Genomic DNA, 25,184 nt, shown 5'->3' with positions numbered 1-25,184 from the left:
TTCAAGTAATAGAAGCTACTTTACAGAAAGCTCCAGCGACTAAGGACAGGCTGCATGTTTTAAATGGTAGCACAGTTACACAGGCCAAGAACTACAGCTGTTCTCCTTTCTGAACTGACAGAGCCACATGAGTCCAAGATCTGCTTTTGCCAAATTATGCTGTTAAAAACAATCTTACTGCTACTTGTTCTTCTACATGGGGAACTCTTTGGAAAACTTCAGTATTAACAGCAGAACTTTTGCAGCATGACAAACATTGCCAATATATGCCTGCTATTAAAGACAGGCCAGCAACTCCCTGCATGTGAAAACTGAGAGAAAATACTAGCTAACTGCCCAGTATTCATGTCAAGGTAATTAAGAGAAATTTAATGCTTTCTCTGGCCATCCATCATGCTGAGATTTACACATAAAATGGTACACCAGAATTACTGTAATGCTCTAAATATTGTATGACTAGTAAATGAGTTCATAAAATTCAAACTCTGCCTTTGGCAAGACTGGCATAATCTCCTTCCCTAGCTTGTTTAAAAACAAAAAACAACAATCCACAGTGCAAAGGAAAGCAAGTACATCTGAGGGGAAAAACTACAGGTAAATTGTTTTACATCTAATTTAAGACTGCTATGAGAAGAAGAATGATGAATATTAAATTAACATTATTTCAAAATAAAGGTTTGGGTCAAGGCTACTTGTTATTACTCTTTAGACAAGTTACTGCACAGCCCCCTGCAACTGAAGGGCAGGTGATACCACTGCAAGGAAGTCTTGAAAAACCTCAGCATAAATCTGGAAGATAAACTTTCAAGAAAAATCTCTAGCTATTCATGTAAGTTTGGAAACCACAAATGTTGAAGACAGGGATAGGTAGTAATTTGTGTTAGAATCCAATAAATTGGTCAGGAAGGCTGACACAAATAGCATTTTGAGAGAACAAAGAATCTCAAATCACTAACACTTTGGAAACATAAAAAATGTGCAATATAGCTGTGAGAATAGAATCTTACACAAAATTATGAAGCAAAAACATCTGTAAAGACTCTGGCCTTTAAAGCAAATCAAAGAAAACAATGTAATTTTATACCAAATGATGGGCAAAAATACACTTTGTTCCTATTAAAAGTAAGAATGACTATGATTCACACTTCATAAAATCCTGAACTTTTAAAAAGCCCAACCTGATTAGGCAACAGTGCAGGTAATACTTTCCACATATAGAAAACCAAGCTTATGCCAGAGCCCTGTGGCTCAATACCTCTGAAGTACCTCTCCCTTCTCAGTAACAGCAGTTCTCTTATCTGAAGTAGCCTGCAAACTGATTTTGTAGTTTTCTACGATTTTGGTCATCTACTTTGTATTTTTAAATTATTAGAGCTGTCCATTTGAAAATACTATTTTATATGTATAAAAGAAGAACAACAGCAAGATGATCAGCAGATTGAAGCAAAACCACCTTTTTACACTGCTTTTAAGAAAGTGTATTTACTAGTATGTTCTTACAAAAAATACTCCCTTGCCCCACACCCCAAATAGAGACAGAGAAAGCAAGCACAAGAGCATAGGCACCAGCCATTTAAAAAATTCAGATGCTTGTTAATAGCCTGACTTTCATTGTACTGTATCAGGGATCCCACAGCTGCCATCATTCAGTATTTTGGGTAATCCTCTGACTTCCACAAGCTGTAAATCTCAAGTTTACCTTTGGCAGATGGAAATGCAAATAGAAATGGAACAAGCCTCTTGAAGTCTTGCTCTAAGTAATCAGTAGACACCTGGTACGTGATTTTTTTAGTGACATGCTCTTCAGTCCTTCTGTCTCTCCTCAGATTCCACTGAGTCTGGTAAATGAACATTCTTTCTTATCCCACACTCCTTTTCAGAAAGCAGGAACACTCTCAGAAAAATGCATTCCCAGAAGAGCACAGCCCTTTGCAGTTGTTTCCTCCACAGTCTGGCTGAAGTGGATCATCTTCTCTAAATCACCTGAGTATGACTCCAAACACGTAAATGGACTAATACCACGTTGCACAAGTTTACCAAGAGCGACCACCTTCTGCTACAACAACTTCTGTGAATACAAACACCTGCCACAGAACTGGCAAAACATTTCTCCCTTCCCAGTAGATGCCAATGGATCTTCTATTCTTTGTTAATAACAGATTTAAATATATTACAATTTTTAAGACTGAAAGTTCAGTCTAACCTTCTGCAGTATTCTATTCTGAGATACATCGAGACAAAGTACAAGCAAATATTAAGAAAAGAGTGTAAAGAAAAAGCTGTTCATATTAAATAGAATGTTGTCAACTTTTGTGTGTATATGTATGTATTTGTTCACAGAGTGTCTAGCCAGTCTGATAAAAAAAACAGGAGTTGTACTGGCTCATTTAAGACAGAGTGTTCTCAAGGTCAATCTACATAACTACACTTTTTTGACAAACACAGTTAAACAAAAATCAGTAATGTAAAGGTGCCTAACATGAAACAGTTCCACTACTCTAACTTGTTATACTTCAGAAAGAATAAAACCAAACAGTAAGATGACTTCAAAACTAGAAACAGATCTTAAAAAACCCCAAAAACAAACAGAAGAAAAGCATGTGGTTTACACTGTTTCAGTTAACTTAAACTTAATTTAAAAACTGAATACTGCTCTTACCCAGTAGACAAGCTCTATGAATTCCAGTGCTTGTTAGCTCTCTGTTTTATTTAACTTCATTGTAGTCTACTGTATAAATTATCATTTGAGATCATGCTCGTGACAACAGCTTACTGCTGGCTTAAAACATTCCCCAAAGACAATTCACAAACCTCGCCGTAACTTTACACCTTGTGTATGGACAAAAAAAGTTTACTTCTGCTATTTTAGTAAGTTTGGTTCTGTCTTCTGGGAAAGGATTAAAACAATGTTCTTTGACAGAATGCAAGAGCTGCTGTCATTCCCCCATGATTTCAATTGCATATGACTTTCTTGATGTAAAAACCCCCTGAAATTTAAAGCTGCTTAATGCAAATGCATATTCACAATATCATAAAGGAAGAGCTAATTAATATAGGCACGACATATAACCTATATATCTGACATTGACTTTGACACTTTCTAAAACAGCTTTAATGTAATTCCTTGAAGAATATAACGTGAGAAATATTTTCTAAAATGTTGCCTTAATAAATAGACTTGAATTGCAGGACAGTCATCGTAAGAGAAAACTGAATACTACAAAATAAAACAGCGTTGTCAGAGCCATGGAAAGGATGGAATGAATTTTACACAAAGTCTTTAAAAACAGAAATATAAATAATTCTATTTTAAAGCTGGCAGGGCCAGAATATAACATTGCATTATTTTGCCTTGTAGTACACCAGAAAGTGAGAGCCATCCCTTCAATAGGCGCTGGTAAAACCAAACCCACCTGACTGGAGATGTCCATTGCGGCATGCCAGGTTAGTACTGTCATTATAGACCTCCATTTGCGGCTTGGACATTTGCAAAACTGCCTGCAGCTTCTCTACATAGTAGACAGAGGGGGAGGGAGGAAAAAGGACAAAATAAACAAACAAAAACCAAAAATGAACCAAGAAAATTTATGTATGTTGAACACAGAAATGTCAAGTTTGACTTTGTTATAGTTAAAGATAAAAGGAATATTTCTATCTATTTTACACATTCAACAAATGTGTAAGAAAATTCTGTTAGTATGAGCATGAGTGAAAACAGCTTTAAAACTCACCATTTATGGCTGAGTTTATTACAATCATCTTTCCAGTCTAGTGATTGCAGTTATTTCTCAAAAACAATGTTCAGGATTAACTCAATTTAATTTACTAAATATTTATGTTGACAACCCATTTCTGAAAGTCCTCCTCAAGGTGTTACTTTTGACCAGCTGCAAGGAGTCCTCACTTCTCTGCATGAATGTTTCACTTAAGTAGGAACAGCCAGTTAACATTTTACAGAAACCTTCAAGCTTAAAGCAGAACACCATATATATATATATGTACTACAATGATGTCTTTACGATCTCTATATAGATATTTAATTGCCTTGAAATTAAGTCAATAAAGTTGTCGTGCAAACTGTGTTCTTTAGAAAGATTAACTTCAGAAACACCTGAATACCATATTTATAAATCTAAAGATTAAGGAGGAAGAAATTAACTCTGAGAAGTAATGAAAACAGACAAACCGTAAGTCAAAGAGGTGTAAGGCTGCAAACACAAAAAAAGAATTAAGAACTACTTGTTCTCTGCAGCCCAGCTACCACTCCTGCTTTTCCCACTGCAGTTAAAAACCTCTAGGCTGTACTTCTGGGGCCTTTTACTGCCTTTCCCACCTTTATTTCACACACACCCCTCTTGTTTTAAAAACAAACCACGGTCTATAAGGATGCAAGGCATACACTGTCAAGTTCTCTCATTCCCTCCCCCATTTTTTTTTTCTTCTGCTCGCCCCGCAAGAGATAACAGTACCAAGAAGCTGCAGGAAAAGAGATGCCAAGTAGAGAAGAGATGTCCTCTGGTAGTATGAAAGCACATATTTCAAAAGCAGACGAATTCTACTGAAAATGTACACAATTAAGATCATAAATACCCTGACTGGAGGAAGAACTGCCATTCAGAGCCTGCAGATGGTACAACCAACATGCACGAGCACTGCCTTCCTTAGGCTTCTTTACCTGTTACAGATCTTTCTCTAGTCTTTCTGCTTCGTTCCTTTCTTCTTGTTCCTGCTCCTGATCACTCATGGCTTAGCTTTCCTGAATAGTATCTTTACACCTCATAGTTAAAGCGATGGCTTAATAACATTTAGGTTGAACAAGATGTGGTTTAGAATGAAAACTTGGTAGTTACAGGCAAATATGAAAAGCTAAAGTTCAAGATTAGTATGTGTACACAAGGTTTACTTCATTCTAAATTGAAAGCTTTGAAAAGTCAGGTAGAGTAAAACAAAAAAAAAGTCATACAAGAACAGCCTACAAACAACCACAAGCTCTACAGCTTCCAAGAAGTTACCCTCATAAGCTTTCCTCTCTAGAAGGGTAAGGAAAGTCCTTTCAGCACGACTGACTGCAGAGAGTGCACTACTTCAGTGGACTCAGCCTTACCAAAGGAGGCAGCAGAATGGTCTACTCCCTGCCCATGCATGCAACCCAAATGGAAAGAACACACAGAAGCTTAGGAAACAAAATTAATATTAATAGACTTTTAAGATATTAGACAATCAGCTGAGTTTTGGAGAACATTTCTGAGATTAACAAAAAAGACTTTCTAGTGAGTGACCATAATAGCATGAATTGGTTTGTTTGGAATTCAGGAAAAGCCCTTTGCTTCAATGCTACAATTTGACACTGGGGTTCTACTACAATTATCAATGCTTAGCTAGTTCCACATATTCAGGAACTACAGAACTCCAACCAAAGAAAAAAGAAAAAATGTAATCCAATTGTTGTCCAGTTTCAATTCACAGAGTCCTCTCATCACATTACCTATGAACATGTCATATTAGTGTTGCACATAAAATTTCCAAAAGCAAACATATCACTTCTTTAGAGACAGTATAGCTGTAGGATCCTCTGGAATATCAAAAAGAAATTGAACTTTTAAATATTATTCCAGGGAATTATAGGATACCATCACCTCTCATTTAAATGCTTTCTCCCTATTTTTCCAGACACTGACAAAAAGTTTACAGATTCTCATTCATTATTTCACTTGGTGATACAACACTGACATAAACCTACGAAACAAACAGCACTGCAACCGCTGCCTTATTTAAGCAACAGGAGAGCTTGAGTTCTCCAATTTCTACTAAAAAAATGTTACCCTGTAACATAAGCCTGAAGCAAAAAGTACCATCTCCTCCAAGAAAGTGAAATATTCCAAAAGGTGTCCATTGAAAACCGTATCTATACGGCCAGAATAGAGGAATATTAATACCCTCCAAAGAGGAGAGTGATGAAAGATACCTGAATTATGTGCCACATACACCCTTCAATCAAAATACTGGAGCTACACATAATACACAGGAAGACACTTGTCATGAAAGAAATCTGTCCCCCTACAGAAAGGCTCACTGAAACGAGAGAACACAGATAGGTAAAACACATAAATAGCATTAGAACTGAAGAGTGTTGCACTGGCCATTGCAGCCATCTATCTTTAGGAACAACAAGCTGCCAAGTTCTGCGTATAGACTGCAGAAAACAAATACCCTCCTGTCATTCTAAATACATCAAATTTAATGACTCTAACATGGGTGCTCAGTCATCCAGGAGAGACCAGGTCTGTGAAGACCATCAAAGCAAGGTTTAACCACACAACTAACACACCCTAAACCATGTCAAAAATGGGGGGCTGCCACCAAATCAAATGGAAGAACTTTCAAGTCCCCTGACAGCCAGCACAACCCAGGATTGTCAACGGACTGCCAAAGTGATCAAGTCCCCTTGAGGTGACCTGAAACACACCAGCAATCACTTCAGCTTCCAGACTGTGTCACAGTACAGCTTTAAGCATAATTTACATGCAAGAGGAAAACAGGGCTCAAAACAGAAAACCCATCATCGAAGGTGGGCAGCTCCATCCTCTTCCAACATTAAAAGGCATCAGTGGTGTGATGACACAGTGGTAACACATGGGTGTGATCAGACATCACACTCTCATCAGTGGTGTCAAACACCCCCATCAGTGGGGTCATGAAACAAACTTATACTGATGTACCAACACTTCAAAAAAAAAAAAAAAGAAAAAACAACAACAAAATACTGAGCACTTAACAGTTGTAATCAGAGTGATTTAATTTTCGTTTTCTATGTACTACCAATGTAACCTGCTTGACTGGATGGCATTTGAGTTAGGCAGCCTGCAATCACATCTCTGTCTAGCAAGCAAGATGAAATACTTGGTATTATTGTCTAGTTTGTTTTATCCTTTCAGCTAATGCAATAAAGCACTTGCCTATTCTGCCTTAAGAAATGGAGAAGTTCCACAAAGCTAGCAGACAACAGTCTTATGAGTTCAATTCATAGGAAACATCACTTCATTAAACTGTAATAGCTTCAAGAGCCTCACGCTTAATTCAACTACAAAAGGATCTTTACACCCCTTAAAAACTTCCAAATATCTGTTACTATAAGTAACAGGCTAAAAGTGTGTTTAGAATGGCACATGGAATTCAACTCTAGATTACCTTCAATTTCTACAAAAGCCAGGTAAAATTACAGAAAATAAAAAAATGCTGTCAATACTTCAAAGTTGGTTAGATGGCATAAAAATACTACTCAAATAGAACCCTAATGATCAAACTTGCAGTGATTTAAAGCCATTGAAATATCTCTCCAAAACACATCTTTTGTCCTCCTAATAGGGCACGACTTCATTTGCTCCTTTTTATCCAAATTTCACTTTTAGGTACATTGTATGAAGCACACCCTCAGTAAAAACTAACAAGAACCTAGGCAAAACAAAGTACTAAACTGGTAATTTAAAAATAAAAATAAAATATTATTTTACATCTTACATAATAAACACTATTCTATCTGTTTATGTTTCAATCTGCACTCTGAAGCAAACAAAGTGATCACACATTCTGGTAGTAGAGATAAGGATAAGTATACTTCAACTTTAGGATTTTTTGTGAATTTTACCCTTTGTTTCTTTTCAATCAGATCACAGCAAATAAGCAACTTATCAACATTGCAAGTGCTGCTACAGTAATACAAGCAAGGATGAAGCACTACCCACAAAATACAAACAGTTACTTCAAGCTTTGAGGTAACAACAAATTTTTTCTAGAAAGAAATTCTAGTTACTTGCAACTAGGATGTCTGCAACAAGCCATACCTTCTCAAAAATTGCTATCATGTAATCACTTTCACTCTATTGCTCTGCAGTTTGTATTAGCCCTAGAAGTCAGCTTTTAACCCTAGTGAGTGGAAAATACCTTTTCTCCATATACTAAAGCTGTACCGAGAAACACCCATATTAAAGCATAGAAGACAGATGCCTCTTTCACCTCCTGTCCCCTTCAATTTTTTTCAAAAAATACTACAGACATTAGGAACTCAAGGGAAACAAAAGGAGCTCACTTTCTTGTGGTTGTCACAACTTCCCTGTCAATCACCAGTTAGGACCACAGAACCACAAAGTGTAAGAGGAGAAAAGAGCCCAAGTTTTCCTGTCTTCTCTATATGCTCCTAGAAGAATGAGTTAGTAAAACTCCACACAAGAGAGGGTTAGATTAAAGCTGAGATATGCAAGTTAAAATCAAGTACATTTGTTAGTTTACCCTTACAGAGCAATTAAAGAATATATATTTATTGTAATTTTACTGACTGAACTGAAAGCATTTTCAAAGTTTTAAATTTAGAGGATGCACTACACAGAGCCGTGGGTCTGTTTTTTGATGGGAGGATCTTTACACTGTTAAGAGCCTATATACAACACTTAATTTTAATAATGCTAAAGCTATACAACACTATGCTTCTGAAAAAAAGTGACCTTAATAGAACACTACTAGAAAAAAAAAAAAAAAATCAAGAAAATTAGAATTTCAGAACCTTATGGTCTACATGATGCTAAAGAATTATTATCATCATCATCATTATTATTTACCAATATTAAGGAAAATTGTTAATGTACGTGACAGCAAAATCAATGGAACATGAAGTAGTTACAGCAAGCACACTTGGCACTCATGATCAGCAATATATCATCATTTCACTACAGTTCTAACAGAAAAATCCTGAACAAACTCCATCAGGAGTTAATCAAGACCTCCTCACTTTAGGAGTCAAGTGTGCTATGATATAAAGACTTCTCAGTTACTTTATACCTGAAAGTGGGTCATGAAATTCCATTTTCAAAATCCATCAACTGCACTTACTCTCAACTAAAAATCAAACTTAAGAGACCCTACAAAGATAATGACTCCTTCCCTTTAAAAATCAAAGTAATATTTTAAAAGAATGCATTAAATGAAGTTGTGCAAATAATTACAAACTTTCCAAAGTCATGAATTGTAACTGGTACCTAAAAGCTGCAACCGATCCTTGGCCATTACCAAATTTGTCATCATTTTAGATTGGAGACGTCGAGCCCGTTCACACTGATCACCTTACAAAGAAAAATCCATGTTAAAACATAATTCCGTAAATTAACTTTAAGTGCTAAAATACTGATACCCAGCCTTCCCTCTTCCTCCCACCCCTTATTTATCCCCTCCCCTATGGAACTTCATTACAAAACTAACAAGAAAAAATCTAAAGCTTCCTATTTAATCAAGAATTTAAAGTTAGTTGACACTATCTGCTTTACAATAGTGCTTCTAGAGTGATGGGAACCCAAACACCGCTTTGCATATTGTCTAACATTTCATGGTGACCTAATATGCCCCTTGTCTCTGCATTTTTCTGAACAGAAGTCAAATAAAAGAAGGTTTATAAAAAGCTTGAAAAGTGACTGAGAGGTAAGTACAATTTGAAAGAATTCACTTTGGCAAAATTAACAGATCTAAATTCAGTTGACTGTGTCCCTTTACATTTTAAAACACACAGAATTAGACATTAACACGACCACTTCCTAAGAAATATTATCTGTTCAAGTCAAGGGTTTTTTTTTTAAATTGTGCAATTTATACAGGTTCTATCAAATGCCACTGGTATTGCCCCCTAAGTAAGATCACCATAAACTTCTAAACACAGCTGAGGAACAAAATACAAGTCTGCAAAAGCACTTACAGATCTGGGGCTGGGGCAGGTGATTTAGGTTGTTATTATTACAACTACAATATTATTCTGAGGACAGAAATTCTCAGCAAGTCCTTCACTACACCCATATTTCTATGGTACATACCTGCTTCTACACTACAGGTTAAAATGTTTCCACATAGAGAGATGGCTTTCTTCCTTTGTTGGAAATGCTCAGTTATTTTGGCCTAAGTTATTCAGAAACACAACGTCAGGCCATTCCAAATTGGGGTGGTTTTTTTTCATGTTATACTGAAGGGAATATAAAATTCTGCATAAGTGAGAACATGAACTGTCAACTTCAGCAAATCAAATCAGAACTCAGTATTTTGGCATTCCCATTATATAAGAAATCACATGTTTTACTTAATAGCGTTCATGAACTCCTTATGATTTTGCAGAGTCTGAAAATATTTGGAGCAAGATTTGCATGTGATATAGACCAGAATATTAAGGTGGAACAGAGAAATGGACCAGTGTTCACCTACAGCTAAAACAGGAATAAGAAAGACCCTTATGAATTAACTCATACACCCGACTGTTCCTAGCCCCTACCATACTTAGTAATACTGATTTCTCACTTCAAAGAAGCCATAAACCAAAATCAGTTCCACAAAACTCAAAACTGGCTTACCTTGACCAATTACTAAGACAGCTATTCCTTTTTCCAGTTCTTCAATTCCTTTCTTATACCATTCAACAGCTTGTTCCTTTTGTCCTGCTTAAAAAGGAAGTGAGCCCATTATTTTCTTGAACAAATTAAAGCTTAGGAATGGTTCTATATAATGCTGCATAAAACAAGTAAGAGGGAGGAAGAGATATTTGAACAAAATCCTGTGATTTAAAGTGTCTTAAAGGGACACTGTCAACTTTATATCTACTTAAGTATCAAATAAGCTTTTGTCTTAAAAACAGGTACTACACCAGCCTCAAATCACTTTTGCCTGTTTTGAGAATAATTCTACATCTGCCTTAAAGAAATAAATCCCCCCCCACCCTCTAAAAAGAGATTAAAAAGCTCACCTACACATATTCACTCACAACAGAAGTGATGAAATTAACAGTTTTTACTTCTGGAACATGAACTAGAGATGTGCCTCTTAATCCTCCAGTGACAGGCAATACCAAAATAACACTGGAAGCAGAAACTCAAGAAGAAAGTCTAAGACTTTACACTAGAGAGATGAGAGACACTTCTCCTCTGGTTAACTTTTGTACAGTGCAGCTCATCTGTCATGGGGGTATTTCTTTGTTTGTGCTATTATGAAACTGCTGTATTACAGGTGTGTGTCAACTTCCACATGAAGCACAATGCAAGTAGAGTTAGAGCACACCTCTGTACCAACCCCGTCCCGAATGGATATTACAGCAAACAACCAGGAACATGCCTGTGCTTGACCTAAGGTACATGTCACTATAACTGCAAGTAAACCACTGAAGACCTATAAATATTTATTGCAGATTGCTCCCTTTCTATAAATACTCTGCATTAAAAATATATTTGCCTGCATATGGAAAAACACTTTTGCAACATAGTTATGTTACACTAAGCATGCATTTCCACAGAGGAATACAACAGATTAGGTATTAGAACTTAAAACCTGGTCAGCATTAACAAGCAGCTAGTGGCAGGAAAAAACAAAAAATGCCTACAATGAAACTTCAGATACCATTACCTTAGTTTCAGATGACATCATGTTTCACAAAACTATTCCTATGTGCCAGTTACCAGTGATTGTGTGCTTCTACACTCAAATCTTTTGAGAGCTTCAGTCCCAAACCTATTTTTTAGCAAATTTCAGTGACAGTAAAAATATTTCAATACATTTCTAGAATCCTCTTCAGACTTTTCTTTTGCTCCTCTTCTCTTAATAATAACATTTATAAATCTCTTAATAATAACATTTGTCAAGTTCCCTTGCGCAGGTAATTTCATACTTTGCTCTTCTTACCAACACAAACCACAGGGCACCTGCCTATAGTCATGAACACCACACACCTTGGGAGTCATTTTATTACTGCCCTTTCTTCACCAGCCTCATATACCCTGACTGTTAAGGACAAAGCCAGATAAATTAAATCATCCAAGGTGAGTGACTTCAATCCTCTCTTTAAGACTTTTTAAGCTTCTTCTCCCCACCACCCACAGAAACAGTTTCAACTGCAGTGTAAATAGTAAATCTAATACTGATTATAACTAAATAAAAATCTGGTTTGAGATTATCCCAGCCACCTCAGCTATTGCCTGAATTGCTCTGTTATTCTTAGGGGCAGCTGCAAACACGCCAAGGTCATCATTAAAATTTCACTTCCAACTTTTAACTGGAGAATGTTTTAAAAGCACTATATGACACCTGTTTGCAAAGGTTGTGCTCCAACCCCACACAGAATGGTTGATTAGTTCTCAGTGATTATGACATTAAAAATTCAATAAACGTCACATTCCTTGGAAGTTGCTGATCTGCTATATTGGCTCCGGCAGAATGGAGCTCATTTTCTTCAAACAGCCCCAATGGCACTGTGTTTTGGATTTGTGACTAAAACAGTTGATAACACAGAAATGTTTTGGGTATTGCTGAACAGCACAACCTCAAGGTTTCCTTTTTCCCATCTAGATCCCCAGTGAGTAGGCTGAGGGTGCACAGGATGTTGGGAGAGGACACTAGCAGGACAACTGACCCAAACCGGCCAATGCAATATTTTCCATCATACAATACAATGCTCATCAATATAAACCTGGGTAGACGAATAACTGGATGGGGGCTATCTTCCAAGGCAATTATTGCTTGGAAAGATTTCTCACTTTTTTTTTTTTTTCCTCACTTTTGCTCCTCCTATGCTCTCCCTTGTCCCACTGAGAGGAATAAACAAGCAGCTGTGTAGATGCTTAACTGCTTGCAGGGGTCAACACACCACATGTGCCTTCTTAGTCCTAGGAAAAGATATTAAGCTTAATTGTGAAAGTACCAAAACAAGAGTAATTGCTCCGATAATTCAGAAGCATAAAAAGTTACCAGAAGTGCTATCAAAATTACTGAAGTATGCATAGCTTCCACAACAGCAAAAATGCCACATAACTAATAGGCTATTAGACAATTCAGAAATTCCACCCATTTCACACACTATGTCTAACATACAGTTTTCTCTTTGAAGCTGAAAGAAGCCTGTTTACAGACCAGAAAATTTGCAAAGACAAGTATTCTGGTAAAATCAGATAAGCAAATAACAAATCTATGTATTAAAGGAAAGAGAGTTCTTTCTCAGTGGAATGTACATTGCAGTTACAGGGCTGTAACAGTTGTGCAACTGCTCATACTAGCAGCAAAGATCACCTTACTAAATGTCTGACCTGCGCAGCTAATTCATGTATAATCACCCTAAAGGTATCTACACAGCAAGCCCATGATTAAAATTAGTATTTAAGGGCTCACCCTCCAAACCACCAAGAGCTGAAGGTCACAACAGTGGAACAGGTGCCTGATAAAGTAAGACTGCTACTCCTCACAGAGCAATCATCAGCAACACCAAAGCTGTCAGCTACCTCACCTTCTTTCATGCTTTGCTCCTATGACCCTCAGTGCTCTCTCGCTGTACATCTGTGCTGAACTAACCTTGCTGCACATGGTACAGGTTTTTTTCTCTCCCAGAGCTTACCACTGCCACTCCCAAACTGTCAACGCAAAGGAGGACACATCCCAGGCTTTTATGGTGCTCTCAGCATGCAGCTTCTATTGAAGGCCTCCTCCTATATTTTTAATCTCCTCCTCTAGGATAGCAGTTTCATTAAGGCTCAACTGAAAGTTTAGAATACAGCATTCTGACTTTTCCAGAGAATTTTAAAAACCAGCACAGCATGCCACCAAGGCCTACCTTTAGCATGTTGACAGAATCATGCTGCTGCATTTAGAATAAATGATTAAATTAAATGCAGTATCAAGTGTTGTGGTTGGTTGGGTTTTTTTAATGCTCTACAAAAAATAATAAAAAAAATCCTTATTCCTGTATTTTATTTAACTGAACCCTAAACATCCTCCTTAATGTCTTCTCATCACACAGTGGTCGTTTTTTAGGGTTTTTAAGAAAATGTATGTCAAAGAGTTTAAGAAAAACGTTTTTTAAGAAACTGCCAAAATACAAGTAAATATTTATTTCCTTAAAAGTCAGACCACTCCAAATGGGCATTTTGAGGACCAAGTAACCTGAAGTCTGGCTTCAGCACTCATTTGTCAGGCAGTGCATTAAAGGATGCACCCTTTTATTGTCCTTGGTGCTTTTGTTGTCCGGCTGGCTTGGTAAAGGCTAGTTACAGCCACACACCCGCCCGCAATTTTTAATCGCCTCAACCAGACTCCCACAGCAAAAGCTCTTAAGTTATTGGGGGAAAAATACAAGCACTTGTACTGCGTGGGGAACGAGCCCGAGCCGCAGCTTTGTGATCCAACGCGCACCTGCGGGCTGCGGCAGGGCCGGACCCGGCTGGGGACCAAAGCACCGCCACCGCATGCGGGCACAGCACGGCTCACCCCCCCGCACATACCCACCACAGCCCGCATTTCTCTCATGAGCAGGTTTTGTTTGTTCTTAGCTGAAAGCGGTTCCACGGCACAGGGCGGGAAGGCCCTGCCCGCCCTCCCCCCGCACCCCGGGGCGGCCGCGGGCGCTCCCTCCCTACCTGTCTCGTCCTCGTCGATGCGCAGCGCCATGGAGATGCACTCGAAGGCCCGCTTGTGGCACGCCCGCACCGTCTCGGGCGCCCCGCCGGGCTCGGGCGCATCGCCGGCCCCGGCCCTGCTGCCCTTGGCGGCCATGAGGGCGCCGCGGGAGAGGCGCTCGCAGAGCCAGGCGAAGAGCAGCCCGAGCTGGAACGCGACGAAGCGGAGCAGGGCGAAGGCGGCGAAGAGCGGGTACGAGAAGTAGTACAGGTTCCGCTTGTGCGGGGACGCCGCCGCCGCCCCCGCCCCCGCCGGCGGCACGGGGGGCGCCGGCCCGGGCGGCGAGGAGGGAGAGGCGCCGGCGGTCGGAGGCGCAAAACTGGAGCCGGCTGAGCCCTTCTTCTTCCCTCGGCCACCCGGAGAATTCATTCACCGCCGTCGCCATAACCCGCTGCCAGGCACTGACAACAACCGGCCATGGCGATGGCGGCGGCGGCGACGCCCCTTTCGGCCGGCCCAGGGGGAGGGACGGAGGGCGGGATGCGGGCGGCCCCGGCCGGAGGCGGGGAGAGATGGCACCGCCCCTGCCACCATGGGAGGCGACGGTATGGCGCCTACAGCACCCGGCCTGCCCCGCTCCCGCGGCCTGAGAGGCGGGCCCTCGGAGACGCTCAGCGCTGGGCCTAGAAAGCACAGAATCACAGAATCAATTTGGGTGGAAAAGACGTCTGTGATCATCGAGTCCAACCTTTGACCGATGTAAAACTAGACCATAGCACTAAGTACCACGTCCAGACGGTTTTTGAACGTCTTCACGGACGGTGACACTACCACCTCCTCGGGCAGTTAATTCCGATGTTAAACAACCCTTTCTGTGAAGAAATTCCTGCTGGTGTCCAACCTGGACCACCCCTGGCACAGCCTGAGGCGATGTCCACTTGTCCTTTCGCTGGTTGCCAGAGAGAAGAGGCCGCCTCCCACCTGGCTACAGCCTGCTTTCGGGCAGTGGTAGAGAGCGCAACTGGAAAGCACCAGCCCGCTCCAGCCCTGGCCGAGGCCGTTCAGTGTCGGCCCATGGAAACACACCGAGTGGACGAGCGATGAATAATTTAATAGGACTAATTATCCTGGCTGGGGCTGTGAGCCGCCCCGCAGGCACAGTGCAGCGCAGGCTCCTGGCGCCGCTCCCGCCTGGAGTCATTGCTAGTGGCACACGGGCAGAGCCCGGGGAATGCCCTGGCACGGAGAGGCGTGAAGCAGCCAGTCACCGCCGGTGTCCCTGCTCCCGCCGCTGTGGAGCTGCCCCCGGGAGAGTGTGCTCCGGTGCTTTGTCTGCTCCGCATCTCTGTAATGGGAATGACAGGCTGCCTCCTCACATGCAGGGAGCTAATGGCATTCAGTATACATTATAGATACATTGCTCTGGAAAAAAACCCAAACCCTTAACTGTATTTCCACTCTCCTTACCAAAAGTGAACAGCCAGTTGTCCAAGCCCTTGCCAATTATTTGCCCAGCCATAGTATTAATTTATTTGTGTCTCAACTAAATGAGATAGACCCTCCAGCTCCCTACTCCTTTGGTAATTTCAAATCTTAAAAATGCTTTGGTACCTCTGGTCTAGCAAACTAGGGGAGGCATCCCTACACCAGCACTTCTGTGCCTATCGCTATATTCTCCACTTCAGCAAACACCTTTCTTTGTGCTTCAATCTTCCCACCTTTGTGACTGCTTCGTCTGTTGGCTGATCTTTTTTGCCGTTGTTTTGCTTTGTCACACACCCTCTGTTCTACAAATAAAATGCTGAGGTACTGATGTTAGACTATGACAGATCACCTCTCTGCCGCACCCTTGAACTGCACCCAGTAGCTGAGACAGTCCCAAAACTGCAGACAGATAATTCAGTGCACAAGCAAGTTTCCCCCAGCTTATGGCAAGAAATGGCAGTTGGTGGGGCACCTTAATTAACAGGATATGCCAAACTAAAATCACTACTGTCTGCAATATTTCATTCCTTTTTTCCAAAATTGCTATAAAACTACTGGGGTTTCCTTTCTTGTTTGTTTATGCCTCATATAGTTACTTCTAGTTGCCCCTGGTAATGTGTATTTATTTTCTTAGATGACAGAGTGGAGTGGTTTTCTTTTAATGACAGAGCAGTACACAGTATACCGTTTTCCTACTGTATAAAATCCAGAATTTTATCAACACATAACATACAAACATATAACAAAGTAACTATTCATGACCTAGGCCATTATTAGAGACAGTGAACCTATGAGTGCTGAAAAAAATGCAGCGATGTACATCAAGTATTTTTCTTCTGTTTTGTAAGGATTATGTACCTCTATTATGAAAATATCAAGTATTTTCCAGCCTACTCATGAGTGAACACATTTTTTTAAGTATACTTAACAGCCCTTTAAATAAATCTCTTGTTTATTGATACAAAGGTTTAACAGATTTTCTAATACCAAAGAAATTCCAGAAGCTGCAAGTAGCATTCAACAATGTGAAGTGAAATAAGTGCATAACAACAGATGATTGATCTATTGTTTTTATTATCCCACTACTATCTAAATTATCATCCCATTCCTGAGCAAAATAGAAAAGCTGGCAAAGGAATAAGTTTATTAATAAGGACAGATTAAATGACAATAGAAGACAACTTATCTCAATTAATCCTGACTTCAATTTGTTCAGTTATTTTTACTTTTTAAAAAACTTGACATTAGAATGACACCTTTGTAAATCGTGTTACTGTATCATGACTATAATAGAGTGCACTTACTAGGGGAGTAACAACATGTGAAGTCAAATCACAGCTTCAAAAGCAGACATCAGTCAGAAATTGTGAGAAAGTGTTAATGCTAGTTTGAAAACCTACAGAACCAGTCCACTATTGTGGCTATTCAATATTTTAGTGCTCTGCAAGTTGAATTTCCCTACCCTTCTATATTAAGATGGCTCTAGCAATCATTGGACTTGTCAGTGAACTATTCTAACTAGCAATCTGGCATAAGATTAATGCTAGTTTGAAAAAAAAAAAAGCACAAACCCTTAAAACACATCAGAGCAGTGGGTAGCTTTCTGCTGTCTTAGTGAGATATCCTGGCTCAGAAAGAGTTCTGATGAACACCAGCAAGGGGTGGAAGAAGTGAAGCTTCCTTCTCTGGAGCGGGCAACTGTTTGCTTTGCTCTGAAGATTGAGGACTTGAGAAATACAGGAGGTACAATCTGGTGCCTCAGCAAAAGGTCTGGTAATCTGAGCAGACCACCATTACAGTCACAGGAATTAGAAAGGTGAAAGTACCCTGACACCCCGATTTACCATTGCACAAAAAGGTAAGTTGGAAAACCTTTTTTCATTCTCAACATGACCTCTCTGCAAAACCTGCATATAAAAGAGACTATATACATGGGGAAACGGGGCTAGGCGTTTTTCAGGTATTCTAAATGTAATTCTCTAAAATGGCATTACTAGAACATGGTAAAAAATTCAGACAGAAGCTCAAAACAGACTGAAAAGCTTATACCTCTTCACATTAAGAAGTTGTTTGTATTCCTGTTCTAAGTTTTAGTACCAAAATCTCAGTGTTTTCACCTTGCCTCCTTAGCATCAGGTAAGTTTGCCAGCATGAGGTACTAAAACAGACAAAAAGACAGGATACAATTCTGCTCTAATTCCAAGTCCATCAGTTGAGTATCAAATCTGTGACTGACCACACTAATTTTTGAGCCTGCTTATCACACTGGTAACATTGTCAGTTCTGCAAACATTATTTCAAATTCATTTATGTACGCACACTTCATTATTACCACTACTAGATGATTACAACAGAGCAGAATCTATTGAAAACATGGCATTTTCTGTTAATTCTCCATTTCACTAATCTTTTAGAAGCATCACCTACATCATTCATATACATTGTCATCACTGCATCAAGAAGACAGAAAAAGAAGTCGACCTATTTTTGTAAATAATAAAAGAAAGTTTATTTTCTAAAAAAAAAACCAAAACACCAAAACCCCCAAACATACAAAAATGAAACTACCTTGTCAAGTCAAACCCAAAATATATTCTTAAGGCCTTTTAATTCACTAGCACAAACCACATTACCAGACAAAGAAGTCACAGAATCATTACGGTTGGAAGGGACCTCTGGAGATCATCCAGTCCAGCCCCCTGGCCACGGCAGGGTTATCAAAAGCAGGTGACAGGAATGCATCCAGGCAGGTTTTGAGTGTCTCGAGAGGTAGACTTCATGACGTCCCTGTTGTTCCAAGTGCTCTGCCACCTTCAATGTAAAGAAGTTCTTCCTCAAATTTGATTTCTCATGAAAACAAACCAATCAGACACAGATGTTCGAACACTGGTACAGTTTGTAACAGCACAACAGCTACAGAAGCGGCAGACTCTTCCATTTCCTGACAGCGTCAGGACAGGACAGGATGACTGAAGCTGATCCCTGGAGAAAGCTGAGCAGTTGCGATTTCGTGAACAGAGAGAAAATTAACGGCCAGCAGTCACCGTTGCGCAAACCAAACTCTACGCAGCTCTGGAAGGTTATTTCACTAACAAAATCCCACTTTCAGACCCAAATTAACTTCAGCAATGTTATTTTTCGTGACCACCACAGTGACCTCCTCAGACACCAAGCCGCACTGGTTACGAGCACACTTCTGTACCCCAAAACCCCAAGAGCCAGCGTCTTTCAAAGGCTGATTTGGAGGCGAACACATCCCGCCGGTCTCACGCCCAACAGGCCGCCCGCGGGCGAGTCCCGTTGGCGAGTCCCGTTCCCGCCTCCCGCTCCGCTCCTCCCTCCCCACCGCCCGCGCTCGGGGCTGGGCGGGGCCCCCGACCCGCGCAGGCGCAGTGCGCCGGGGGCGGTCGCGCGACCGCTTCACTGACGTCAAAACAATTCGCGACAGCGGCCCCGTTGCTGCGGAGCCGCTCCTGGTGTCCCGCTGATCCCGGTGTCCCGCCCATCCCGGACCGACCGGCGGTGAGATCCCTGCGGCGGGGCCGCCTCTCCCCCGCGGGGCGCCTGGGGCACGGCCGGGGCCCGCGCCCGCACGTGGCCCGCGGTTGCTGCGCGGCCCCAGCCCGGCCCTGCCCGCGGGGGCTCTCGGGGCGCTGTAGCGTGGCGGGCACGGGAGGGACGGACGGACGGACGGAGGGAAAGGGATGTCTCCGGCTTCCCGGGGGGATGAATGCTGTATTTTCTAATCCCGGTAGTGCCCTCTTCAGCGGACGTAACGTGAAACTTAAAGGCACTTCTCGGTTCTGCGTGCGGGAGAAACGAGTTCAAGTTTGGCGCGGGGGGGAGCACGGAGCAACTCCCTGTGCTTTCTAGTAATTGTGCCTTAGTAACCATTAGTAACCAAGTGATGCAATATCACTTAACTCACACTGGTCGTCATCTCAGCCTGCTGACCAGTTTTTTTATTGCTTTCCAAGATTTTCCTGTACGTCCAGCAAATTTCACTTTTCGAATCATGGAGGGAGAACAGATTATGGAGGGACAGCCACAGGTATTGCAAGAAATGTTTTATGTTTGTTATGTTACACGTGTAAAAGGAGCATTTTAGCTTTGCTAACCATGTCTTATTTTACAGGTTCCAGAAAATCCTCATTCTGAATACGGCCTCACTGAAAATGTAGAGGTAACAAAGATTTTGTTGCAGTGAAAGTCACATTTGTGATTAGGGGAAAAAAGTTGAATCTTGAGGCTAACTTCAGCAAATGTAATATTCCCAATGGAGCCAAGCGATACCTGTCCCTTGCATAAATGGCTGTAAATATATTTTCTGTTGTTTAATACAATATTTCCATTGAGCTAAATGGTACTGAAGTAAATAATGAGCCTTTTAATAAGTTGGGTTTTTTTGAAGTGTCTCATGATTATTATCTATTCAATTGCTATCTGTGAGAGAGAGATATATATATTATGGCACAAAAAAAGCCGTCCACATGAGGCTCAACTAGAGCAGAGTAGACCAGGACAATCACTTCCTAACTCTATGGCATTTATTTACTCTTCCTTATTAAAGAAAAAACCTTCAGTCTCCCTTTGTTATAAGTTCCTGCTCTGTGCTAAGCTTTTGCAGAGCCTATTCCTAAACATCTCCTGTGACTCACCTCCCTGATAACTGCTTGTCTCTATGCCTCAGCTTCCACTACAGAATTGTAACTCATTGGTCCTTTGTCAGTAGATTCATGTACATTGCATTGAATACATTTGGTTTACTGGGAGTGGTAGGGTATCACTTTTTAACTACAGTTAATAGTGCAAGATGATTCAGCACTTTTTGACCAAAAAGTACCTGGAAGCATTTTGTATGTTTTCTTTAAAATGTCCATCTATACTTGAGTAGAGAGTATAATCTCAAAGTACTTGACTTTAGCAGAGTCCCCTTTGTCAGACTTCCTGAATTCCTTCACCTGAAATCCTTGTGCTTTTAGCATTTTGTGTTAGAAGCACATGTGTACAGGAACCATGTAACTGAGACTCTCGTTAGTAGTCAGTTCTGTCCTAGTGGTGTAGAGTTCAAATCAGTGAATGCAAAAGCAAAAATAAAAATTACTGAGATTGGATGTCTTCTCTTGTAGAAAACTTACGACTTCCAAACGTTGTTTCCCCAAAACATAAGAATTTAGCAGAAAGTTCCTCTGGATTAAGTTTTTGTGCAAGGAAAATTATGCTCTTAAATCTTCTTAAAAGATGTAAAGAAATTATTGCCATTCAGTTGCAGAGGTGGGTACTTTGCACACACGCTTCAAAGTAGATGTGACTGCTATTATCAATAATCATTCACTTTTTTTTTTACTTCAGAGGATAGTAGAAAACGAGAAACTAAATGCCGAGAAAACATCAAAGCAGAAGGTGGATCTTCAGTCATTACCCACACGTGCCTACTTGGATCAGACAGTTGTACCTATCTTGCTACAGGGACTCGCTGTTCTTGCAAAAGAGAGGTAAGATGCTTCAGTGTTCCTTCTGTTTCTGAGATAACGTAGATCTCAAACTTGGGCAGTACAGCACCTTTCAGGCCTCGCACACCACCCATGGTTTTGCTCTTTGTAAGGTCATCATTACAATGGGTTTATGAGCCTATGAATTACTGTGCTTGACCATGCAGGATGCGTTCCTCACTTAGGTGCATATGGCATGATAAGAGTTAGTTATTGGATTCATGATCTCCCAATGAGGTATGCTACTGCAAAAGTTTTGATGGGAAAAATGGGAGGGGTTTTGTTATTATCACGTAGTTCACCTTAGAGAAGCAAGGCAAGAGGATGTTCTAGTTCTGAAGATTTTTGTAGTGTGGAATTATAAGGAGTTCTGCTTGACATTTAAAAGAAGACAAATCAGGCACGACATGCATCTTTGTCAGAGATTAAAATACTTTCTAAAGGGTGAGGCTGACCCTGCACTGTCAACACAGTAAGAAGCAGACTGATCATTTATCCTCTGAGTAAATATTTTGCTGTTGAGGTGCCTCAGCTCTCTTTATCAGTCAGCGCAGAAAAGGTATCCTTCAATAACAGCAAACAGGTGTTCATCTTAACCAACCTAATTTCTAGCCTTTTGGTATATCTTCACTAGTGGCAAATTGCACTGCATGTAACCATCTCTCAAATTGAAATAATACAATCAAAAGCTGGTATAGATAACCATAATTGCATCATGGCACCAACACTCAGAACAACCATCAACAGTGTATGAACTTCAAAAGGAGTTGGGAATTTAAACTGCAGTGTACAAACAGCTACTTGGGCAAAATTAGTCAGCTGGGAAGGTCCACCCTATTTGCACAGCTGAGAGATGTGCACATCTTCAGCTGACATCTGTGGGAGTTCTGCTGCAGACTCAGTGTAAAATACAGCCACTCTTACACTCTGACAGGCAAACTCCTTTCCCTTTCTATTTGCATTTCCCTTTTCCTTTTCTTCTCCCTTTCCCATTCCTTTCCATTTTCTTTATGGAAGGAGCTGTTCTTTATGGGGATTCGTCTCAGGAGTGAAATTGGATCATTGATAGGAGGGGTTGTGGAACATACAGGTAGAAATCTGAACTGTATGAACCTGCCAGGTAAAATTGGCTGTTCAGCTGAGCATAATAAGCCCTCCCTCAGGAGTGAGAAAGCTGAACTGTCGGCTCTGCTGTATAATCTACTGCTTAAAATTGAACAGGAAAGTAACTAGTGGATGCTAAGTTATTTTTCAAAGGAATATAGAAATGTTCAGGGAGCAGCCCAGTACATCTGATGATCATGCCTGGAATTCAGTAGAAATTACCATCCAGGATAGTGAGCATATGGATAAGTGACATATTTGGGAGGAGGTCAATACAATTTTTGTCAGGTCTTTTAAATGTCGTGGAGTTTATTGAAGGAGTCAGCAAGCATACCTAAAGAGGAATGCAGATGATGCAGTCTTTCTGTTTAAATTTCTGAAAAGTTTTTTACACAGTTATTCACTAAGAGTTTTTAAAGAGAGTTAGTTGCTGTTGGGATTAAAGGAAACGCCTTTGAATGGATGAGGAACTAATGGGAAGATACGAGATAAAGGGTTGAGGTAAATGTTGAGTTTTCATGGTAAAATGAGCTCAGCATTAGAATCATGGAAAAGATCACTTATAACAATTTGAAGAAGTAGCTGACAAAAATTGTTAATGAGACTGAGTTACAGAATAGATTAGGGAGTTTTGTGTTTCAGTTTCTGTTTGTTTTTTAAGTTGATCCATTGTAAATAATGGCACAGGGATTTCATAAAACTGTGAAGACTGCCATGAAAAATTTAAACTGATAGAAAGTGACAGTGAATCCAAATAAACATAAAATTGTGGACCTCAGAGGGCAGTGACAAACACTAGTGACAAAATGTTAGATTCTGAGCTGAAAATTACCCTTGTGGAAAAACGTTTTTAAACTGTTAACATGTATATGTCAATGCACTGCTTTAATCAAAAATAAATTCTGAATGGTAGGACTTAGAAATTGAAGGGGTAAAACCAACTTAAAATTAAAGGGGTAAAAAACAAGCATAATGTCACAATTTAAATTTGTAATGTCCTTGTACTTTTAATATTACGTGTAATGCCAATTCCCCCGAATTCTGGTAGAATGTGAAAAAGTGAGATTGACAAGGTGGTCAGAAGTATGGAGTGCTGTCTGTATACAGAGTGACTGAATAGATGATATCTAGAAAAGAGGCTTCTGTGGAAGAACGTATTAGGAACCTATTAAATCACAACAGCACAGAGATGATGGATTGGGATGGACTGTTTATTATCTCTTCCGATACAGTAATCAAATTAAGCGAAGCAGGTAGCAAATTTACAATGAACAAAAGGAGCTGATCCTTCACAGGTCACATAATTAAGCTATTTTTTGTGCTTTCAGTTGAGGACATTAACATTTTATTTGTGCTCAAGAGGCAGCTGGTCAAAGCTATAGAGGAATCCACCCAGGACTATTAAGGGTGCTAGCTCAGAAACTGGTACATGCTTGGAAGCCAAAAGGATGGTCCAGAGAAGTATCTGTGTATTTTTTTCTGGTTTTTATGCTCTTTTTAGGCATATTTACTCACTGCCAGACCTTTGGTTTGACCTAGTGTGGAATAAGTAAGTGTGTCATTCATTCTGTGGACAGAATCCAGATTAGCAAGATTCATGTCGTGCAGCTGGAGGAGTTTTTTTAAAATAACCTGCAGAATATGGCCAGTGATCAAAAGTGTTTATTATTGACTGCTTGCAAGTTACAGCCCTTCTCAGACTCGTGTTCATTTCAGTTGCCAGAAACCATGAAAACAACTCTCAATACACAAAGCTACACAATAACCACTTGAAAAAAATGAAACAAAAAAGCAGAGATTCACTTCTACATTATATAGCATGAGTTAAAGAAATAGGCAAATGCATGTCATATCCAATGATATGTGTACAGTGTTTATGCTTACAGACTATGCCCTGGTTTTAGGTATGTAACTGTTCTAGCAATTTAGTAACATTGAACCAACAGTGACTAAGACCCTTTTAAAACCTTTCTCATCGGACATAAACTGGAACTTAACAGTCACTCTAGGTAGCTGGTCATCCCTAAAGCAATGCTTATGTTGCTTTTAAGGGAAGATGATTGGTTCTTCAGCTACCTAATTTCATATGACAAAACATAATTGCTTTCGATTTACTCTTTTTCTTTGCAGACCACCAAATCCCATTGAATTTCTAGCAGCATATCTTTTAAAAAACAAGTCACAATTTGAGGACCGAAATTAACTCCATAAAAATGAGGACAGTTTGGCTGCTAGACTGAAATGCTCATTTGCCGCAACTTGTTTTCTGCTGTAAAAATCCTTCGGCCACGTTGTTGTCTTTCTTAACTGCACAATTTGCTTTATCTTTTGAGTTTATTTAATAAAGAACACTTTACATTTAATGGTTCTCTTGTTTTAAACTAGCTATTAAGAGACTTTCAAAATAAAGTACTGAAATGGCACTACTGGATGAAAGTCTGAATAATTCCATGGGGCTACATCCTCTGAATGCATGAAATAAAGGGGAACAAATTATTAGGGGAATCACATGCTGATAATTTATATAACTTAATTCAGTTTTATATAGCACCCTCCAGTGCAACATGCCTAAGCAGAAAGCAAACAAATGCAGAACAATTAGAGTTTATTTATTAAGTAGAGAAGAGAGAACTTGCTTCAGAACACCAGGAAATGGGTTTATTTAAAACAAACAATTAGATCCAGCAGCCAAATAGATCACCTACA

The 25,184-nt window shown here is 40.1% G+C and overlaps 2 protein-coding genes across 5 annotated transcripts in view; one reads left to right on the top strand and one right to left on the bottom strand.

Moving 5' to 3' along the window:
• The window catches only part of SPAST (spastin), a 34,878-nt gene extending 19,971 nt beyond the window's left edge, over positions 1 to 14,907 (bottom strand). The window contains exons 1-4 of one of the 4 annotated variants that reach the window (XM_069009953.1): positions 14,418 to 14,907; positions 10,380 to 10,466; positions 9,030 to 9,113; positions 3,414 to 3,509 (exon numbers count right to left, since the gene is read on the bottom strand). In XM_069009953.1, coding sequence (XP_068866054.1) covers positions 3,414 to 3,509; positions 9,030 to 9,113; positions 10,380 to 10,466; positions 14,418 to 14,826 — 676 coding nt within the window. In that variant the 5' untranslated portion in view covers positions 14,827 to 14,907. The remainder of the gene's footprint in view (positions 1 to 3,413; positions 3,510 to 9,029; positions 9,114 to 10,379; positions 10,467 to 14,417) is intronic. The other 3 variants (XM_069009954.1, XM_069009955.1, XM_069009957.1) reach the window with 3 other exon arrangements.
• A 4,382-nt stretch (positions 14,908 to 19,289) lies between these two features.
• DPY30 (dpy-30 histone methyltransferase complex regulatory subunit) lies at positions 19,290 to 24,841 on the top strand. Its single transcript, XM_069009952.1, has 5 exons — positions 19,290 to 19,404; positions 19,860 to 19,933; positions 20,018 to 20,065; positions 21,235 to 21,377; positions 24,609 to 24,841. Exons 2-5 carry the CDS (start codon positions 19,898 to 19,900, stop codon positions 24,679 to 24,681), a joined length of 300 nt encoding a protein of 99 aa, XP_068866053.1. The 5' UTR covers positions 19,290 to 19,404; positions 19,860 to 19,897; the 3' UTR covers positions 24,682 to 24,841.
• The last annotated feature ends 343 nt before the right edge of the window (positions 24,842 to 25,184 follow it).

Source organism: Aphelocoma coerulescens, chromosome 3 (genome assembly GCF_041296385.1).
Source record: "Aphelocoma coerulescens isolate FSJ_1873_10779 chromosome 3, UR_Acoe_1.0, whole genome shotgun sequence".
Taxonomy (NCBI): domain Eukaryota; kingdom Metazoa; phylum Chordata; class Aves; order Passeriformes; family Corvidae; genus Aphelocoma; species Aphelocoma coerulescens.
Note: the sequence above shows the minus strand (reverse complement) of the source record. Positions and strands in the feature narration are given on the sequence as shown.

Excerpts from the sequence above, each read along its gene's own strand:
- DPY30 (XM_069009952.1), top strand. The coding sequence starts at position 19,898 with ATGGAGGGAGAACAGATTATGGAGGGACAGCCACAG. Across the intron at positions 20,066-21,234 it reads GCCTCACTGAAAATGTAGAG|AGGATAGTAGAAAACGAGAA; the intron begins GTAACAAAGATT and ends TTTTTACTTCAG. Across the intron at positions 21,378-24,608 it reads GCTGTTCTTGCAAAAGAGAG|ACCACCAAATCCCATTGAAT; the intron begins GTAAGATGCTTC and ends TTTTCTTTGCAG.